Source organism: Dermacentor andersoni, chromosome 7, assembly GCF_023375885.2.
Source record: "Dermacentor andersoni chromosome 7, qqDerAnde1_hic_scaffold, whole genome shotgun sequence".
In the NCBI taxonomy this organism is placed as follows: domain Eukaryota; kingdom Metazoa; phylum Arthropoda; class Arachnida; order Ixodida; family Ixodidae; genus Dermacentor; species Dermacentor andersoni.
In genome coordinates this window covers 23,921,205-23,942,456 of record NC_092820.1, presented here as the reverse complement: position 1 = coordinate 23,942,456, position 21,252 = coordinate 23,921,205, and the positions used below count along the sequence as shown (strand labels likewise).

At 45.5% G+C, this 21,252-nt stretch overlaps 1 protein-coding gene across 1 annotated transcript; it reads left to right on the top strand.

The window, feature by feature from the left end:
- Positions 1-11,152: 11,152 nt before the first annotated feature.
- LOC126535517 (uncharacterized) lies at positions 11,153-21,105 on the top strand. Its single transcript, XM_050182331.3, has 4 exons — positions 11,153-11,617; positions 15,972-16,046; positions 18,619-18,741; positions 20,488-21,105. The coding sequence occupies exons 1-4, from the start codon at positions 11,332-11,334 to the stop codon at positions 20,832-20,834; spliced, it is 831 nt and encodes a 276-aa protein (XP_050038288.3). The 5' UTR covers positions 11,153-11,331; the 3' UTR covers positions 20,835-21,105.
- Positions 21,106-21,252: the final 147 nt, after the last annotated feature.

The following is a 21,252-nucleotide window of genomic DNA, read 5'->3' as shown; positions in this document are numbered from 1 at the left end:
AGGCCGCGTCGCCCAATAGGAGTGCGCGTGCGTTCCGCTAGTGCGGATTGAGCGTGCATCGAATTTTGCGACACCTTCCGCCTTTTGGGTTTCCGCACGCGAACGGACGAGGGCGGAACGGACGGGCGGACTGCTCGCAAGGTGCGGCGACGGCGGCCCCGTCGGCGGTTTCGTTTTCGGGAGGGGGCGTGGCACCCGTCATGCCTTCGATGCGGCCGGTTTGCTGAGCTGCGCTCTGGGAGAGGGGTTCGCTGGGGCAAAACTTCTCTAGAGGGTGTTGGCTGGGGCCGGTTCCTCTCCCTCCCGTCTTCGCAGGTGGTGCCGGTTTGCCCATGGCCACGCGAGGTGGCAGGTGAGGGGCTGGTGGTGGGCCGGGAGGACGTAGGCGGGGTAAGGCGTCCTCTGCCAGGGGGAGGAGAGGGCCGAGTAGGCAACTTGGCCGGTTGATCTCCGGGGGAGGTGGGTCTTGCTCTGCAGGTCCCTCCTTCTCCAAGTTGCCTAGGGCCACGCTTGCCGCCGAGGAGCGAGAGAGATTCTTGTTTGGGAAGGAACATGGGGTAAAGTGCAGCGCAGTAACTGTCTCTCAGATGAGGACAAGTCAACCGCGCTGCACAGGGGGGAAGGGATAGAAAGAGTAGTGAAAGAAAGAGGGAAGGAGCAGCAGCGGTCGAAACGCCGTGAGCGTGGGTAGGGGGCTTAGAGCAACACCCTCTAGAGAACTTAGAGGCGATCAGATAGGGCGATGTCCTCGACGAACACCAGAATCGCTCGGAAGAAGCGCTTCTGGCTCGAAATGCAGCCCGAGGGGTGCAGCAGATTGTCCACCATTGCACAGGGATGTTTGTGTATATGGTAGACTTTTGCGAGCGCCGCGTGCGCGTTCGAGAAAGTCGGACACTCACACAGCAAATGCTCAAATGCGTCAAAGCGTCGGTCGGGAACACGGCGAAGCGAAACGTCGCGCAGCGATTATGTCTACTGCCGATGCTAGAAGTTTGCCTACCCGCGCGGCGAAGCTGCGCCGGCGTGCACCAATGAGAGGCTGCGACGAGTCGCAGGCGTCAACCAATCGGAGGCTGCGGAGCCTCCGGCTGCTAGGCCTATGATGGCCGCCCGTACGAAGGCACCGGTACCAACGATCGTCCGAGTTCGTTGAGCGTACGACGCCCGCGACAGCGCTCCTGAAAGACAGTGTTGTAATAGTATGGTGACGAAGACACGACCGACGACCGTAGGTTGTGGCAGTGCGACGTGGATCCGAAGCGACCTCGAACGACGCCGACTAATCCAACCTGCCCACTGGGTTCCGCCGGGCTCAATGCGATCGTCTGCTAAAACAGCCAACCGAATCACGATTACCGCAACGTCTGTGCTTGTTGTATGTGTATTTTGTTGTGCTCAAAACGAATCGAAACATGTTTACGAGTTCCGAAGTCTGGATAATCAGCACTCGCCTATCGCCGATGTTGTTTACGTTACGCGTAGGCCTAGCGGGTCCATCGAGTTCGTAACTGGCGAGTGAACGAGGCCAGCTAAGAAACTCTGTCGAAGGAAGTGAATTTTCAGGTCCGTTTGGGGCTGCACTGATTTAAAATATGGCACTCCTGAATTCGTGTGATGTGGTGAATGAACCGTGTGGAAGTTGGGTTGGTCAACCGCGGCGTGTTTCGTGTGGTGTCGGTTGACTCAAGTTTCACGGGCAAACTCTGCGCTGTTTCCAGTGGTAAAGATAACTTCCGAAAGCGAAATACACTAGTAGCCGAACTATTGGGAGTACTCACATAATCAGCCGTGCCGCCTGTTTCAGCTGACACTGCGCTCTTCTATTCGGCATGTGAATCCAGTTCAGTACAAGTTCACTGTACTCATTCACTCACTTCTTTCAAGTGCGTCCGTCTTCTGGGCTAGTTGGGGATAATTCGGTAATTCGGTCGTGTAGCAATCAAGAACACTGACACACTGAAGCATACGTGACAACGCAGTCATGTTTGAGTCAGTGTGTCGTTATAGTTACGCACTGCAAAAAGAAATTATCTGTTTGCAACGTGTGCCCTGTGTGCAGTGCATAGCAGGACCTGCATCATGCAAGACCTATACATGTAGCAGCGTATACCACGATTGCTTCGATACCCGCTTCATAAGCAGCAAGTACTGAGTCAATGAAACTGTAATTGATTTTTTATCTCACTTTTTGCTTATGGAAAGTGTAGATGGTGTGAGTGCATTGTGGGGAAGGCAAAAAGGTGTCATCAGTGTTTTGTGCAGTCGGTATGCTTAAACTGCTGGGATCCCTTCAGCTTCTACTAAAATGTTTCTTGCTGCGATACTATAAATTGTAGTCAGGACAAAGATTACTCAAAACCAAGTTACTAATGCATCTGCGCAGAATGTGTTTGATTAACAAGTTAACACTTCCACAACAACAATATGCCGATGCACAGCATATGTGCTTACAATAAATACATTTCGTAAAGGTGAACGACTGGGCCTACAATATAAAACTTTGTAGTAACACTGTAAAAAGTGCTGCCATGCGTATCAGCCACAACGAAACTGCTGCACGTCCAACCTTCTTCCTTGGAGGCACCTCTATAAAGACTGTTCGGGCCCTTCCCATTCTGGGTGTAACATTTAGCTCTTCTCTCAACTTTTCCACATATGTCACCAGCACTGTATGTAAGCACAGGCCCGTTCTTGGGTTTGTGTCCCGTGTCTCCCTTCCCTGATGACCTAGGGTTTTCCGAGCACTCTACACTTCTATCATTCTGCCACGACTTGAGTACTGCTCATCAGTATAGTTCCCGTACCAAAGTCGCGACGCTAACAAACTTATGCTTGTTCAGCGCCGGACAATACGCACCCTTTACTCCCGTCTTTTAGGTTTTCACGAGCTCATGCCAGCCTCCTAGGATTGCCTTAAACCCCTCAAGTAGCACACCCTGCAATACCAGTGCAACATTGCACAAGTCTATACTGCAGGGTGCTTGACGACTCTCTGGACAGCACTAATCTTTCTTCAGTTCGTCTGAACAAGTGGTCAGCACAGCCTGAGCCCTCATCGCGCCTCTATGGCCCGACACCACAAATCCATGATTATATCTGGCATGCAGAGCTTTTTCTCCGCCCCCCTGGCGATTTGGATTCTCCTTCCCTGGAAGCAGACTGAATTGGCACTCCTGTGTGTTGTGCACCTGTCGAATGTGTGCGTGTGTGCCGTGCTGTGTTATTGAGCAAGTGTGTGTGCACATGGAGGGGAAGGAAGTGTCTTCTGCATCCTGCCAATTCCTGCTCTAGATGGCTGGTTATCAGATGCTCTAACATTCAGGCATCAGCCTTCTTTTTAGTCTAGTGTGCCAAGTTACCACTAAGAATATTATTATTATTATTATTATTAATAGAATCACCACTACGACCACATTGATTGTGTTGAAGCCAGCGTGACACGTAATTGAAAATATTTCTGGAGCTTTGTGGGCTCTCTCTTTTAAAAAGAGTGCCAAAGGTGTACGTCTTCTTTACGAAAATAGTGGTGTTGTCTCGAACACTGCTGATGCCCTTGCAGAACATTTCTGTTTGCTATATGGTGTGAAATAGGCTTCAAGTAACCTTCCTTCTCAGTCTGGCACAGTGTATGCTATCAGTCAATGAAAACCTTGTTTCCAAGAATACGAAGTGCCTTAAACCTTGCCTTAAGCTTTCCCTTTCTTGTGGTGTTGATGGTATTTGCTCCGCAGAGCTTAACCCTTTGAGACGCTGTCTACACAATTGTGCGCAGCAGGAGAGTACATCAATAGCAAAAGCACTGATGAAAGTAATGGTATCTAAAATGTGTTTCATACATCTTGAAACACCTATTATTGGAACTGTGCTGCAGTTTTGAATAACGTGCAGAATGTTTTAACAAAATGATTGGGAAGGTAGCCGGCTGGGTGTTTTTACTCTGTGTCAGTATGTTGTATGTAGCAGGTTCACTTCTTTCATTGTTTTTACAGTGTTGTGCACCAGGCATAATTTTCAAGTGGCTGGATAAGTGCTTTTCAAGCTTTTCAAAGCACGAAATAGTACATGTTCTCATATTTTGTGTTCCTGTAGTGAGTTTCCGCATGGAGTCGAAGAAAAAACTTGACAAAACTCGCTAAACAATTGAAAATTCTTAATATTTGCTGCAGCTGTACACTTTCTACGATTCTGAAGATGCAAGAGATGTGCTGAAAGCAACTTTTCAATCAACGGGATAAAGTGGTGTCTGAAAGGGTTAAGACGTATGGAAGCATACTTGTTCCTCGTTCTCACAAGCATCTTCAATAGTTCCATAAAGTCTAGTACCTTTTCTAGCACTCGGTAGGTAGCATGAGCATTGCCCATGCACAAATCAGGTGCTAGATGTGCAGTTACTAAGTGCCGACCTATATCTATCCTCTTCAGTGCGTCAGGTGTTTGAATTGATAGTTGATTCCTCGCTTTCTTTTAGTGCTAAGAGCATTTTAATAAATTAACAGCATGACTTTGTGTGCCGACAACTTAAAACTATTTCAGACTGTCAACAGTGTTCACCACTGCATCGACTTCCAAAAAGACATTTTCTCACTCTCAAACTGGTGCAGAAACAATAAGTACTCCTAAATGCTTCTAACACTATGGTATTAAGTTATATGCACAAAACGCACCATGTGAAATTTTGATACACCCTACGTGATGCTCCACTCCTTAGGGTCGATGAAATGAAAGATCTAGGTGTGTACTTCGACAAAATGCTAAGCTTTTCTTCACATAGATAATTACACAAGATGCCCTTCACGCTCTTGGAATCGCATGATTTCCACTCACCTGTTGTGTTTCTGAAATTCTGCTATGCGCCTCCAACAACTAGAGTATGCCTCTGTAGGAGGTGGGTGCAATGAGCAAATCTAATTCTGACCTCATTGAACGCATCCAGAATAAATTGATATCTTTCTTAAAGCACCACTTTTGCCATTCTGGTGACCACAGTTGAGCCTTCTCAAATATACTTCAACTCGCACCTCAAGATTCAAGTCTTAATCGCACCTTTTGTTCCGGTATAAGGTGGTCCATGACATTATACATTCCTTAAAGCTTCTTGATCATATGCATTTGTTTTTGCCGCAACAGTATACCAGGTAGCATTCCACATTCGTTGCCTGGGCTTGTTACAAGATTGTGCTAATAAGACTCGACTCCAAAACATACTTCAGAGTTCATTTCCTGTGTTTTGGGTATCTGTAGATAATCACGTAGGATTAACTCCCTTTTACTTTTCCGCGTTTCCTTTTTCCCTATTTGTTTCTCTATCTTCCATTTTTTTTTGTCTACTACATTCATGTTTTCTCTACATTTTGTCTCACATAGTGCTCGTTAAGTGCACCAGTACAAAGGCTCTCTAGCTGTTCCTGGGCACTACAATAAAAATTTGAATGATTGATTATTATCGTAGTATAAAATTGTGCTTTTTAAGTATGTACTAGTATACTATTTTAGTGCAGTAGCTTTCGTGCAATTAAAAAAAGGGCATGAATTAAGAAGAGAGACAGAAAATGATAAATGAAAGGTAGGGAGGTTAACCAGGACTGAGCCCGGTTGGCTACCCTACACTGGGGAAAGGGGGACGGAATGATGAAAAGAAGAGAAGTCCACTGGGAATATCAGTCGGTCACTCAGTCTGGATGACAGACGCTGACTCAATCCGGTGTCTTTCAAATATCGCAGCAGCGCTTTTGTGGCCTTTTGTAGCATGCGATATGCGAGGCCATGGTCCCAAGATCTTGTTCAAGGTGAACGGCTTTCCATCTAGCTGATTGAGAGCTCTGCAGAGGTCTTGCCTTTCATCTTCAAAAGATGGGCAGTAGCACATTAGGTGTTCTATGGTTTCCTCGACACCGCAGGCATTGCACTCGGCGCTATCAGCCATTCCAATCAAAAATGCATATGCACTGGTGAATGCGACGCCCAAATGTAAGCGGCACAGCACTGTTTCCTCATTTCGCAGAAGACCTGGTAACAGCCGCAGTTGCATAGAGGGATCGAGGGAATGCAATCGATGTTAAGTGAATTCAGGTGTGTGCCACTTTTCCAATGTCAAAAGAGTGCGCTAGCTTGCCTAAGTGTTGGGCTGCGTCGGTCCGCGATAAAGGTACAGAAACAAGGGTTGCTCCTTTGTGGGCTTTCCTAGCAGCTTCGTCAGTGAGGTCGTTGCCGGAGATACCGCAATGACCAGGCAGCCACTGAAACACGACGTCGTGTCCTTTCATGATCATGTGATGGTGCATTTCTCGTATCTCCGACACGAGTTGTTCACATGACCCGCGAGGAAGAGATGACAGAAGACATTGTAAGGCCGCCTTTGAATCACAGAATATTGCCCACTGATTAGCCGGTTGGTTATTAATATAATCAACGGCACCTCGGAGGGCAACACGCTCCGAACCGGTCGATGTTGTCAAGTGAGAAATCTTGTATTGGATGCTTAGTGATCGTGATGGTATAACCACTGCGCTGGTGGAGCGGGTCTGAGTGGAAGAACCATACGTATATATGTGGACTTGATCAAAGTAGAAAGTGTGCAAACAATCCAGAGCTGCTTGCTTCAAGGCCAAGGTAGGCAGGACGGTCTTCTTTCTTATCCCTGCAACCGTAAGACGCACTTGACGTTGTTTTAAACACCACAAAGCTGAGGTTGAACGTGCTGAGGGTGTGAAGCCCGATGGTAAGGAGGCACGATAGATGCTGACCTTGTTGGAGAAGGACGCCTGTGGTCGTCATTCTGGCATGAATTAAGAAAGTGCAATAATATGCTATGTGCCTGATCATATGCATTGTGCTATTAATTTCTTTTGAGCTTTAATAATGGCTGGCTACTGTATGCAGTGTTGTGCAATAAAATAATATGCCACAGCAATTATTGCGTGCCTCGCAGAACAAATTGAATGTATCTTTCTCAGTCAAAACATCATAGCAGGCTGAAAACAATAAACTGCAATTTTTGTTTTTGTGGTGACGAAGTGTATAAATTGTGAAAATAACCTGTTTATATATTTCGTATACTATGCAAATGAGCAGCTCCCATACATTCGAATAAGTGCTTCAATAGTACGACTTGGCAAAGGGCAACGAAAGACTCCTATATAACCCTCTAATTCTCAAGCTTGTATTATCTGACGGTATGTCATTTCATTAATGTAAAGAAAGGCAAACTTGATATGTGGAAACCAGTTACAATAGAACATGGCCCTTACACTGTGAAAATGTTTTGTAGCAATACACTCAATGTGAAGGCCTCCGGATGCGGTGTTGATGCATCAAAACAACCTAGAATAATAGAGGTGCTCCATGGGCTAGATTTGGCAGAATCAAGAATTGGGGGGAGACAAGATACGAATTACATACATTTTAGCTATTCTAGTTTTTTTTTCTGAGTGCTACAGGTGGTTTCAACTCTGTTGTGCTGATTTTCTCAAACCCACTTTTTCACGTTTCTTTCATGCACCAACAAGCATAAGTATATTGACACGGATGCTTTATCTGGATCCGGTTACCGTATTTCATCGGCTAAAAAAATTTTAAACGTTATCGCTCGGTGCAGGATGTGCCTGAACGTATCGGAAGTTTCGCGAATGTTATCGGTGGTTCTGTCTGTTGTCGACGAACCTTGCTAATCTGACTGCATACGCGACACGAATTGTGTTGTAGTTTCTGGAAGGCGCGCGGACACCAGCGAATAGGCTGTAACTTTCGACGACTGACGTATGCAAATCGATGCGCTTGACCCGCAGACGAGATTTTCTACGATTGCCGACGTTGCTCACCGCTATCGTTGCGATTGAGCCGGCACTATTTATTATGCGAAGCATATTACTAGAGCTCAACGCAGCTCCTCAGGCGCGGCGGTGTCGCCTTCAATGACCTTTAGTGACCCCATGCCATACCACGTGACACCGTGACGTCACGACAGAGGAGAAACGGGGCTCCAACTCGCGCCGTGGCTCGCGGCGTCGCCTTCAAGGCTGACCACGTGACACCGTGACGTCACGACAGAGGAGAAACGGGGCTCTAACTCGCGCCGTCGCGGCGGTATATAAGCAGCTGCGCTTGTTTCTAGGTGGCTTTGGCTCAACTCTTGCAAGATGGGCTGGGTGGGAATCGAACCAGGGTCTCCGGAGTGTGAGACGGAGACGCTACCACTGAGCCGCGAGTACGATGCTTCAAAGTGGTACAAAAGCGCCTCTAGTGAATGCGGTGTTACCTTAGAAACGAGCTGTTTCTAAGGCTCAGGCGTGCGTCGCTTGCTCAGGCGCACATTTCGTTGCCGCGCCGAACGCTGCGTTGCTCGACGCTCACCGCGTCCAATGCGGGGCGCGTAGTCGCTGCGCGGTAGCCCATTGTCTTACAACCCTTGGCGGGTCGACGGGAACGCTGTTCCACTCTTGAAGGCGAAGCAGAGTAACGCATGAGTTGTTTCTTCGTCCAGCCGAACCAAATATAGCCAAGCAACAGCAGTTCACTAGGCTAAACAGTGGTTCAACAACTAAAATAAAGGCTAGTATGCTTCGCATCCTGGGCTTAACCTTAGCTAAGCCACAGCCATTTTTTCACCGTCACTACTACGTGGCAATATCTCCAACACAGATTTTTTCAGTTATACATTGCACGCCTAATTCTTACATAGTTGGCTGTGCAATAAGCTACCAAAAAATGAAATGGTACAACAGTTTTTGATATATGGCATCGTCGTGCAGGTGTTTGCAAAGCGATCTTGCAGACAGACGACGCGCGAGCGCTGATGTCGATATTTTGTACACTATTGTTACTTCAAAAATAAAAACAAACTGTTTCGGCAGGTGTATATTCATTATTCAAACGTGTTTTTTATATCTGAAAGCAAATACAGATCACTAACTTGTTGTTTCAAGCTTAGTTTACAGCAGGCTGTTTTAGGCCGGACTTTGACGGATGAAGACGGAATAGTCCAGCAACAGTGCGCCGCAGCCGAGGAGAGAGATTCTTGTTTGGAAGTAGGAAATATGGGGTAAAGTGCAGCGCAGTAACTGTCTCTCAGATGAGGACACCTCAACCGCGCTGCACAGGGGGGGGGGGGGGGCAAGGGATAGAAAGAGTGGTGAAAGAAAGAGGGAAGGAGCAGCAGCGGTCGAAGCGCTGTGAGTGTGGGGAGGGGGCTTAGAGGCGATCAGCTAGGGCGATGTCCTCTGCGAACTCCAGAATCGGTCGGAAGAGGCGCTTCTGGCTTGAGATGCAGCCCGAGGGGTGCAGCAGATTGTCCACCGTTGCACACGGATGTTTGTGTGTATTGTAGACTTTTGCGAGGGCCGCGCGCGCGTTGGAGAAAGTCGGACACTCACACAGCAAATAGAGACGTTTAGCGTGTCCGGTATTCAGGCAAGCGCGGGCGGTTTTCCGGTTTAGCGGGGGCGTCAACGTGAGCGGCCAGATTGGTGGCGCCAGCTGGTGGCGCAAAGCTCAACCACACAAACACAGAGCTAATTACTATATTCTGCTTAGCTGCTGGCGTAAATTTTCGACAGTGGCGTAATCGTGTTCACAATTACGCCGCTGCCAAAAATTTTCACGAGTGGCGAAGCAGGATATGGTGAGTTACTGCAGTTTTAGCCATGCGTTTGTCTGGTTGAGCTCTACAACACCAGGCGGCTTCCCCGCTCACGTTTACGCCCCGACCATCCGGTAATCCGCCCAAACCGCTCCCGTTTACCGGAATAGCGTACAAGCTAAAAGTAGAGACTTTTAGCAGTGCCAAGTTACCGTACGGAAAGCGCGGAAATACCGTACCGGCCGCAGACTGCGCATGCGCGCGCTTTACCGTACGTAAACATTTTCCGCGCGGTATACGAGACGGTAAGTAGTGTCACGTGGGTCACGTGCGCACCGAGTTTCGCGAACCAAGACAGTCCAAGCCAAGACACAGCTCACACTACGAAATGGCGTCCACCATGGAATGCGCACCATGTGTGCCCGTTTCTCGCGTGCGGTTTACGCGGACTGACGACTTGATATTACTTCAAGTCGTCAGCGAGTTTCAGCCAGTGTGCGACCCGATGAGGTGGCAAAAAGTCGCCAAAGTCGTCGAGGAAAAAACGGGCAAGCCTTGTACATCTCGCCGCGTTAGAGAGAGGTTCGACCTCCTCCTCATTCAATTTCGCCGCAAGGACAGTAAGAACCGTGGCAAGTGAGTATATTCTATGCACGTTACTTCAAAGTCATTGCTTTGCCCCAGACCTTCGATCCTGAAAGTGTGTGTTTCGGCGTAGGTCGGGTGTGGAAGAAGTAGTTGACGAATTCGATCAACTACTACAGCACATCTCCGACTTGGCCAGAGAGTGGGGATACAAGCCGCGCGCAGTGGACCGCCAGAGTAGGCAGCGAAAAGCCTGTCAAAGCGCCGCAGAAAGCGACGCACCGACTGCAGCGCACACGCAGCCTGCTGCAGCCCAGTCGGTGCGTACTTCAGCTGCAGCAGAACGCAAAGCCAAGGCTGTGCGGGCCTTCTCTGCTACTCCGGAATCCGCCACCGGCGGCCAGTCCTGCTTCGGTAAGGATCTAAGCACACATTTGGTGTTGCATTTTTTCCGATTTGCCCGAGTTGTCATATATGCTATGCTAAACTTTAAGCCTCGAAATGCTAATGTAAGAGCTGGAAACTTAAACGTGAAGTCCATAGTTCCGGTATTGATAGGGAGCAGGAAAATGTCAGTTGTAGATAGTTCAACCGAAGCGGTGACGTTTTAACTGGAATAAAATTTTCCTGTTTTTAGTACAAATGTACTCGCTATGGCCAGAAATAAAGTTCAACAAGTTGCTACACATTTATTCATTGTGATACTTTGTTTGCACATTTCAGGGCTAAGAACAGCTCGCAGCAGAGCAATGAACAATGATGCGACTTCAGTCATGCTGTCACTTGAGTGGAACTGTAGTCGTAATGAGTGCAAATACACCGGATGATCACAAACCTAGATAGTTGTTATCAGCAGAATAGGACTGTAGGTACAGCGTGAGGTGGAGAAGATAGACAGGAGAAACACACAGCACTTTTATTTCACCTGCCTTTAATACCAGTATTTCAGCTGTTGTATCAACAAATCCCCTGAAAAGCATGCAATCTGCTTGTGCCAGCCTAAGTGGAAGCTTAGCAGTAGTTTATGAATGAGCATCTGCATTTGGATATGTTTGAACGTTCATACTGTTGTGATAATGTGTGACTGTTTCACGTTGCAGAAGTATTGTAAACGTCCAATGAAACTAATGCTTCTGTCATGCTTCTGTGCCACATAATGTTGAACAGCAATGTATCTCTCTTATGCAGATGGTGACACACATGTAATGTCGCCTGCAGCATCAATGCTGCATGGGATGTATGCAGACGAAAATGATGATCCGGGCATCCTTGCAGACTTGGATAATTTCACGCCATCAAGACCACACAGCTGTTTGAGTGCTGTTGCTGACACAGCTGAGCCACAAATTAATGAAAGAGGTCAGAGCACCATTTGTGGTTATGGTACCTGTGACAGCAACAGCCCTCAAGCATCTTGTATGGGTCCAAGTGGTATGAAGGAACCCATTAATGCAGGTATGGTTTAACATATCATATTAGGTGCTATAATTTGCTATGCCACCATGCTACAAAAAGTTTGTGCAGTGACTAACTGTGAGGTGTCAAACACTAGGCACATGTCTAGCAAAATATTTTGCACTTGTGTCAACCATTGAAACCTATCATCTTCCTTGCATTCACATTTTGGAGTGTCCTTACACCCAAAAGAAGCAAATTCAAGTTAAGGTGCAATCACACAGGCAACTTGAAGGGGTTATGCGACCATTTGGAACTGGCGACAAAAAAGTGACTGAATCCGACCGATGCTCACACCGGCAAGCCCGGTTGAGCGTGACGTGCAAGTCACAATCCGGGAGATTATTGTCCTCAACGAAAACTCTATAGGGATCTACGCAGTTTGCGCACACTTCGCTGGTTTTGTGTTCCGGCAACAGCTATGGAGTTTGATTCGAGCAAAGAGGAAATTGTCATCACTGTGCTGATGTGCTCTGCCATGGTGTCAGCTGTATCATCGCGAAATCCTCTGAAAAAGCAACAATAGTGCGTGCGCTTGTGCCTCCATTCTCGATAAGTGGCTGGCCATGCTAGCCACATCCTGGCAGAATTTCACGTGCATGACGAGGAGTGTTATTGAGAGTAAGTTCTTATGTCTAGTTAACCTTGTGTGGGAATCGGGGCGTACTTTTAGTGCTTTATTTTGCTGCTGTTTAGCTCCCTGCGAATGCTACTGCGTTCATTCAACACATTGCTATAATTGCTGCACCCCAGCATCACGAGGCAAGACAGCAACTACAAACACAGGGAAGGCGAGAGATAGAAATTTAAGGCGATGAGCTAAACGAGAACAAGGTGAAAGCAGGAGCCAATGTTTTCGTACAAGAATGTATGGAAACATTGGCTCCTGCTTTCAACTTGTTCTCGTTTTGCTCATCAACTACACTCCTGTAATCCGTAGCGTAAACTTTATAATTACATTCCTGTAGTCTGCTGTGGTGGCGTCGACTTTATACGTGCGACCTACAAGGATGCCAGATGACAACACCCGCTAACATAACTTTCACCGCACTGCTCATTAGTTGAGCAGGAAAACATACATAAGGACAGGGTGGCTACCGTCGCTGTCAGCACTGCTATGTTTAGCAAGCACGCTTTGATTCTTACTGAGGTGTATGTTTTTTGCATCAAATATATTGAACAATATTATGGTAGGAGCATTAATGATAGCTACAAGCGTAATTAGAACTTACATTCTTGTACTTGTACCAAAACCAAACACTGCTGAATGTGCCTCTGGTGGCTACTTTTAAAAACTCATTATTGACCTTGTGACACAACCACAATTTCCTTGAGGTCAAACCCCCTTAAAATGTCTAGTGCTCCCTTATACTAAAGGAGTTTGTGGGTGCCCGTGTGACATGGGTATAAGAGAAGCAAAATAATGAGTTTCTTTCAAACAGCTGGGCTTTGGAAAATATTGTGATGCTAGACGGAAGGTGAGGGTGAGAAAGTATGTGACTAGGAATGGCAGCCAATGGGACGCGGAATGATTCTCACATGAAAATAGTTGCAGAGATGTCTTTGGCAGCAGAACAAATGAATGTTACCAATGCCGGTGCCACAGCCGGAGCCACAATCACATAAAAAAAATGCAGTGCACCATGGCAGAGTCCACAGCGCCGACTCCCGATAAATTGTCCGAAGAAGACCGGCAAGTGGTTGTGATGCTTTGGTCCCTTATAACTACCCTTCGTGTCTTTTTCAGCAATTTGAATACTCTGTCAGCGCGAAGTGCAGTGGAAGTACTGGATAATGTTAATACAGTGCTTGCAACTCTTGAGTAAGCCCCGTAACTCACCCGCAGCCTCCTATTCGCACAACGACCACTGGCCCTTTAGTTGTCCCAGATGTGATCAATGCAGATCACCAGCTATAGAACTCCACTTTGTCGTCATGGTGCTTCACTGCACACAGTCGTCACTTCCTTCTTTTTTCTTCTTTCATTTCCCTTTCCCTCACCCCCAGTGTAGGGCAGCAAAGCGGACGTCTGGTTGACCTCCCTGCCTTTCCTCTCCTTGCCATCTCTCTCTCTCTCTATAACACAATCGTCTTGCACTCTGGGTGTTTTCGGAGTAAACTGCAACAACTGCGCACTGTAGAGGGCGTGAGAACAGCACATGAACTTCATTTTAAGGTAGCCCTCACCACAGTAACAATGAAACTGGAAATAGGCTACACTTGCATCACCACATGATGGTGTGCCCAAGTAGGTGAGAACTGATGGCCACGCGATGTAAAAGTAGAACGGTAATGCCGTGGCTTTGCAGAAGTGTATTGTTTAACCATTTGTAGCTGCTTATTGCAATGCACTGGCAAAACATCTGTAAGAATGCATGCCTTGAGATATACTCGTGTCTAGGCAGTACTCTCAACCAAGACAAAGACTATTTCAAAGAGCCTTTAAACTGTCTCTTGTCATACAACTGTTGCTTTATTCGAAGTGGCAAAACTCACCATCTCATTTTATCTGTTTCCCTTACAAGCTTGAGTGCACTTTATTTTATTTATTTATATAAAATACTTTCAAGGCCCGAAGGCATTACAGAATCCTGTGGGCGAACATAACACAAAAAATTGCGCAAAATACAAAGACATATTCAACACGGCGTTTCATGAATGGTGGTTTTAAAGGTGTCAGTATCAAGGGTGGCTCAACGGTGGTGGGAAGATGGTTCCAATCTTCACTTGTGCTAGGCATGAATGCATTACTACAAAGTTTAGTACGTGAAGACGGCACACCAACTTTGAAACTGTGATCAGAGTGAGATGATATGTATGATGGTTGGGTGATAAGCTGTTCTTTCAACAAAGGGTTGTGGTGGTAGATTTTATGAAAGTGAAAGCATCTACGAAGGAAAGAAAGTTCTGGCAAGTTAAGTGTTTTCATTGAGGTAACGCTAGCATATTGGGAGTAGTTTGATAAGATGAAACGCGCTGCACGATTTTGAATGGCTTCTATGCTGTTTATGAGTGTAACGTTAGCCGGGTCCCAAATGGCGCATGCATATTCTATATTGGAGCGAACTAATGTTTTGTAGAGAGTTAGTTTCAGTGATGATGGTGCAGATGAGAAGTTTCGGCGCAAATAGCCCAACGTGTGATTGGCATTGCTACATATGTCGACATGCATGTGCCAGGAAAGGTTGCTGGTGATGTTAAGACCGAGGTTCGACCGACGAAAAGATGATGTTTAGACCGACGAAAAGGGTTCTGCTTAAACTGAGGACGACGCAGCGAGCTATGGAAAGAAGAATGATAGGTGTAACGTTATGGGATAAGAAAACAGCAGATTGGGTGAGGGAACAAACGCGTGTAAATGACATCCTAGTTGAAATCAAGAAAAAGAAATGGGCATGGGCCTGACATGTAATGAGGAGGAAAGATAACTGATGGTCATTAAGGGTTACGGACTGGATTCCAAGGGAAGGGAAGCGCAGCCGGGGGCGACAGAAAGTTAGGTGGGTGGATGAGATTAAGAAGTTTGCAGGAACAACATGGCCACAATTAGTACATGACCGAGGTAGTTGGAGAAGTGTGGGAAAGGCCTTTGCCCTGCAGTGGGCGTAACCAGGCTGATGATGATACTTGTGCCTCTCTGGTACACTTTCCTGGCAGCCATGCACTTGGGGCTCATCACGTCAGTTGACAAGACTGATTTGGCTCTCATAAGCAAATTGGACACACAGTGTTCATTTTCTTACATGCACCCAAAATTCTCTCGGCTAACTTGTCCGATGACACAACACTTTTGTTTTTTTTAAATCTTAGTAAAGCGTTTCAGTAAAATTCAGTCATGAAAAATTTATAGTTTCCATTGAACGTATCACCACTACATATTGAATGCAGTACTTATTGCAAGAGCCAGCTTAGGAACTGACAACCTGACAATAAACCCTTGTATGCTACCTCACAGCACCAAGACTGCCAAAGTATAGGCCTTTGTTATGTAATCTGTGAGAAGAACAGGGGGTTTGCAGGTGCTTTAGTTTCTGTTTTTTGCAAGATACAGTATCATAGGTGTAGGACTCACGGTGACTCGGCAGTGCATTTTACGTGCTATTGCAAAAAAGTGAGCTACCAGCTTAAGTTGACACACAACTTGTAATGATCAGAAGCAGAACATCGTTTCCCATTTTTATTCATACAAGCTGACACTTCTTAACAAGGAGCAGCAGCAACCTCTTTACAAAGAGAGATTACAAGATATTTGGCATTCCCTTGGCTATTTTTGTGGGAGAATGGTACTTTAACATATAACAGTACAACATGCTAATGATATCATTTGTGCACTCACGATGGTAATCTTTTATAGTTCATGACCGGGCAGTCACGGCAGAGAATCGAGAGAATGCTCGACGATGCACAACCACACGGCCACCACTCAGAGGTGAGTGAACAATGTTCTGAATAAACCTTTTGTCACAGGGTTATTTCACAACAAACTGCAACAAAACTTTTTACCATGTAAACAAATGTAGTTTCCAACAGTGTAGGTATAAATCACATATGTCCATGAAATTAAGTTTTGAAATAGCAGATGCATAAAAAATTAAACTTGTCAAAGTTCGAGTGCCGCAATTACTGCTTGCATGAAATTACACAGAACCAGGACCACTGAGAATAAGATTCTGGGTCTCCACACACGACAGCAGGATCCAAGTCCATGCGTGGTTCTTAGATCTGTGTCACATATGCTTACTACTAAGTTCCTGCGTAATATGTTGTGGTGCTATTCAGAGGCTACTCAAATACAAATGTGTGCATGGAGCACAGCCCTTCGCCTGCCGTTTTGTAGAAACTTGGACGAAAACATAATATAGGTAACAATGCCTTGAAGGTGGCACCTGTCTTTAGAATTGCCTATATATCTGTGAGCAGATATTTTGTTTAGCAACTTCAAAAAATGCTGCTGCCATCAGTCTTAAGGATATCGATCTTGGAGACAGAAAAAAAACAATATGATTACTAATCTACATATCATGGTGCCACCTGCTGGCTAAAAACTAGCCCAAAATGGTGTGTTCTTGAGGAATACAACAATGTATCCTACGAAATGTTCAGCTTTGCCCATAAGAACTACAATAAATGGCCCATTTTGCTCTGTTCGTAATTCCAGAACTGTTCGCCATAGCCAAGGCATCTTAGTCTCATATGAAGGAGCATCTTTGCAGCCAAAAATGAACCCTAATGCTGCTTCAAAAGAAAGCTAGCATGTTTTGTAGTGTGAAATGTACATTTGTGCACTCTTCGCTGTGTTTTTGGTTTTTTCTCTAATTTTGGGAGTGGCACAGTCCCCTTACTACTCATTCTATTCACTCGGTTGTACTTTACCCGTTTCAGTCACTCAGTGAGTCAGAAAGTGCATGCTAACAAAATACAGTGCCTCAGCACATTGCAACATTTAAAAATCTTGTAGAAATCTACTAAAAGGCACATTTGCAAAATTGTGCTATACAAGTTCATACCTTTAGCTAAAATAGATACAGACATTAAAAATCAACGTAGGACCTATTGAACATGCAGGAATATTCCTACCTAACCTTGGGTCTGTCTGTTAAAGCCGCATTTCTTTTCCCCATCACATCCCAAATTTGGACTTTGTGTAGATTAGTTTAGAAAAAAATATAATTGCACATTTGTAATCAGCACACAAGATTAAATACTTCCTACAAGTTTATTCGTCTAACAGAAAAAAAAATGGGGTGGTGAGGACCTACGTCCCCCTTAACCCCTAATGCCGTGACAAATTTCAAGAAATATTTGTAGAAGCATGTAATATTTTTAAGGACCTGCATATATTGTGCTCTTTCTGAAAGTTCTGCTAAATTTTTTACTAGCCTTTTTTGCCTAAATTGCAATAGTTCACAAGTTAACTCATCATCAGCTTAAGAATATGCTCCGTGTGGTGGTAAGTTATCTCGTCATTGGCAAGTAAGGGGTTAAAGAATAACATGCCACTACCTTTTCGCACTTACACTGCCCGTTCAATACAAATATACAGCATGTCAGGTGTACCAGAATGATGTTCAGGAATAGCAAAATCTGCATGGGTGTAGCGACAGAGGGGTGGGGCATTGTCACATGGCTTGAAGCTTTTGCTCTTCATATCAAGCCTTAAGAGCATGCCCTGTGTTCAGTTCATTTAAATACAGTGGAGAGGATGCGAGAACAATGCGTACCTGCCGTTGACTATTTGAATTGCCATTGAATTTGGACTATTCCATATGATTGTATAGCCAAGACAGATATCCCAGAAATGCTCCTGTTTGTCCCAAAGCACGCTTCTTTTCTTGTCTGGCAACCTAGCCCAAGAGCACCCGCACAGTCAGCTTTGTGGAGCAGTTCCTGGCCTTATTGCCACAGCAGAAACAAGAGACCAGAGATGTTCTAGAAATGCATTTTGTTAACCCACAGGCTTTTGAAATTTCTTTATATGTGCCAAGTGTATTCGCCCTAAAATGTGGTTTTGTCAAGAGTAACTATCCTGGAGTAATCTTGTCTCGCAAAAGAACATAACCTGTAACCACGAGCACATGCACTGTGTGTCAGTCATATAATTGACTAACCAATGTTTTGCAATTTTCCATGTTCGTGATTTCCCCCCCCCCTATCACAGCGGTCGTACACGGCAATAATTAGCAAGAATGAATGGTACTGACTCATATTTTGCGAGCCATAGCCACAAGAACTTCATTGCCAGCTAAGTGAAATTTGCAGGAGGCGCTTCTGCCTGACTGGGAGCTTCCATATCTTTTTGGTGCAAAACCAAGATTGAGTATTGTCTTGCCACTTTGCAGCCAAATATAGCATTTTCATTCAAAACACAAATGGTCGCCAGACATGCCTGGCCGAACTTATCTTACCTTGCCCAGCATACATATTGAATCGTCAGTACAGTGTAATCTTTAAGTAATGCACTGCCATCGTAACTAACAATTGGCACTATTTTTTCCCTCAAGAGCTGCCAGTAATGGAAAATCAGCTGGACCCAACCAGCCAGAGTAGAAGATCGCCCTCCTATTTGGATCGTGTCCGTAGGGACTACCCAGCCCCACAATACAACAGACGGACCCCAATAAGAGGTAAGACCAAACATGTTACCATGACACAGTAGCTTGTGTTATTAAACGCCTTGGGAAGCAAGTCATGAGAGTCAGAGGCGCTTCTTATGCCACAAGGAAGAAACGGTGACATAAATGGCACACGAACATATATTTGATGTAAAGAGAACAAACTGCTAATAGCATACACCACTCGCACATACAAGGATTAATGCAAAGTTTTTTTTGGAAGGGGTTTGTTACTCGAGCTCAGTGTGCTTACTCAGCTGGCATTGCTGCCTCACACCAGGCACTGCTAAGGAATGGACAAGGGAATCTCGCAGATTTAAGTGTCCGATGACAGTCGGGACAGTTGCACTGAAACCCAGACATGTGTTGGCACTTGACCATGCCTTTCCCACATTCATTGACGCCTGATATAGCCAACATGTCTTCCCTTCTGCACTTGTCTTTGTCTCCCTCAGGCGATATCTACCTCTCCTTATCACACCTCAGCTGGTGTTACAATCATTGCGTACTGACATTAACTTAGCAGCCAGGACTACATATGCCACTAAATGTGGGAAACATCAATTTCTTAAGCTGAATATTTCATATTCCCAAAGATGGACATGTTTGTTTGACAGCTGTTACATAAATCTGAATTTTTGAGAGCTTACCTATAATATCCAGTTCATTCCTATTACACAGTAGATGCAGTGCTACGACGTGTTTGACTGAATACAATTGCAGGATGTCTCATGCTCGTCTTGTCTCTTCATTTCTACAACAGATTTCTTGTAACGCATGGCTGACATGATTCTGGTTTATCATCGAGTATAAGTTCTAAGCTAACCTGCACCATTCAAGTCTGGCTATAAGTGCACAAAAGAAAATGAATAGCATTTCGACTACATTTTATGTCAAAATTGCTTCGGTTTTAGATGATGCCTCTGTGTAACTACAACAGATTGAGAACATTTCCTTTAAACATTCAGGAAGCACAGTATGCAAGATTGACAGTGAAGTCAGCATTGTTTCACACACCAGTCTTCTAAACAGTGTAGTCCACCGAGAGACGAGTCAATTTTTTGGACTTTTTTCTTTACTACCTTAATTTGAGGATCAACTTGTCAAGAGGAGTGGCAAAGAACAATGCAGTTGGATCGGCAATCCTCCAACATAACCACACGCTGTGACATTAGCAAAGAAGGCAGTGTATTCCTCATCTGGTGCACCCAAAGTGCTCGGAATTATGTGGAACACAATGAACAACACTTATTTGTTCAGCACGAAGCACATAAGCCTTTGAGGACTACAGTAAAACCTCGTTAGACCGTACCTGCTTAAACAGTAATATGGTTTTAAAAGTAGTAAAGTCAAATCCCCGACTCAGCAGCCACTGAACATAAAGTGTTTTGTATTCGCATAAACCGTACCAACTTATTGCGTACGTATTGGTTTACAACTAGTGTTTCCACTTTTCGTCACGCAAACATGGCGGTGCGTCGCCTCCATTGAGTGGCCTAAGCCTTAGAGAACAGAACGGCTTTGAAGCGCCTTGTGCATGCGCGCGTAAAGCAACATCAACATAAATTCAGCGCCTTGCCAGAGGAGCGTTGTGCCGTCGTGCAAACAAGCACTCGCGTCATGCTGGATCTCAGATAAAGAAAGACACCGTTCGTGCTATCGAATGTGGCACGAGGAAGTCGGCACTGGCACGAGACTGCGGTTTAATTGTAATCATATGGGTGCTGAGTCGTCATAATTGCTTCTTTGTCTTTGCAGGTGTGCAACGGCACAATGATATGACAGTTGCATATCTTGAGTCGCGGTCGCAGCGGGAGTATGAAGTTGACACCCGTCGCCTGCAGCTTGAGGAAAGGAGCCTGGAGCTGCAGATAAAGCAGCACAGCGACAAGATGCGGCTCAAGGAAATGGAAATGCAAGAGCGTCAAGTGGAGCGAGAGTCGCAAGCAGAACAGCGGCGCCAAGAATTGAAGTTCCGCCAAATTGAGCAAGAGGCCCTCGCAGAGGAGAGGCGCCTCATGGCTGCTGAGCGCCAAGCCTACATGCAGCATCAACGAGTGCAGCTGGAAATGCTGAACAATTTATTCAGTCAAATAAAGAAATAATAATGAAAATAATTATCCACTAGACTGTAACATGAAGGTACAAGAGAAACCCAATACTGGTTTCTTGCAAACTTCATTCTGATCCAGACATCAAACCAGGGACAAACTTTCCAAAACAGTTGCTCTATACTACCTCAGTTACCCAGGAGGCTGTCCATTAGCAGAGCATGATAGACTTGAATGATAGTTTGAAAAGGGACAAAACATGCACATTTGAACTTTTTCCAGCAAATACAAAAGTAGTCTTTCAATAATGTAGTTCACTCATCTGTGTTTATGAAGTCTCAACATAGCAACCACATCAATACTGCTCAAGGTGCAACTTTTATTACGTAACTGCTGACGCCTCACAAGCAACCATTGCAGCCTGCATAACACCCACTATTAAAGGGCCCCTGAAACAGTTTGGACAAATTTT

Coding starts and splice junctions, on each gene's coding strand:
- LOC126535517 (XM_050182331.3), top strand. CDS start 11,332: ATGTATCTCTCTTATGCAGATGGTGACACACATGTAATGTCGCCTGCA. Junction 11,618..15,971: donor GAAGGAACCCATTAATGCAG/GTATGGTTTAAC, acceptor AATCTTTTATAG/TTCATGACCGGGCAGTCACG. Junction 18,742..20,487: donor CAGACGGACCCCAATAAGAG/GTAAGACCAAAC, acceptor TTGTCTTTGCAG/GTGTGCAACGGCACAATGAT.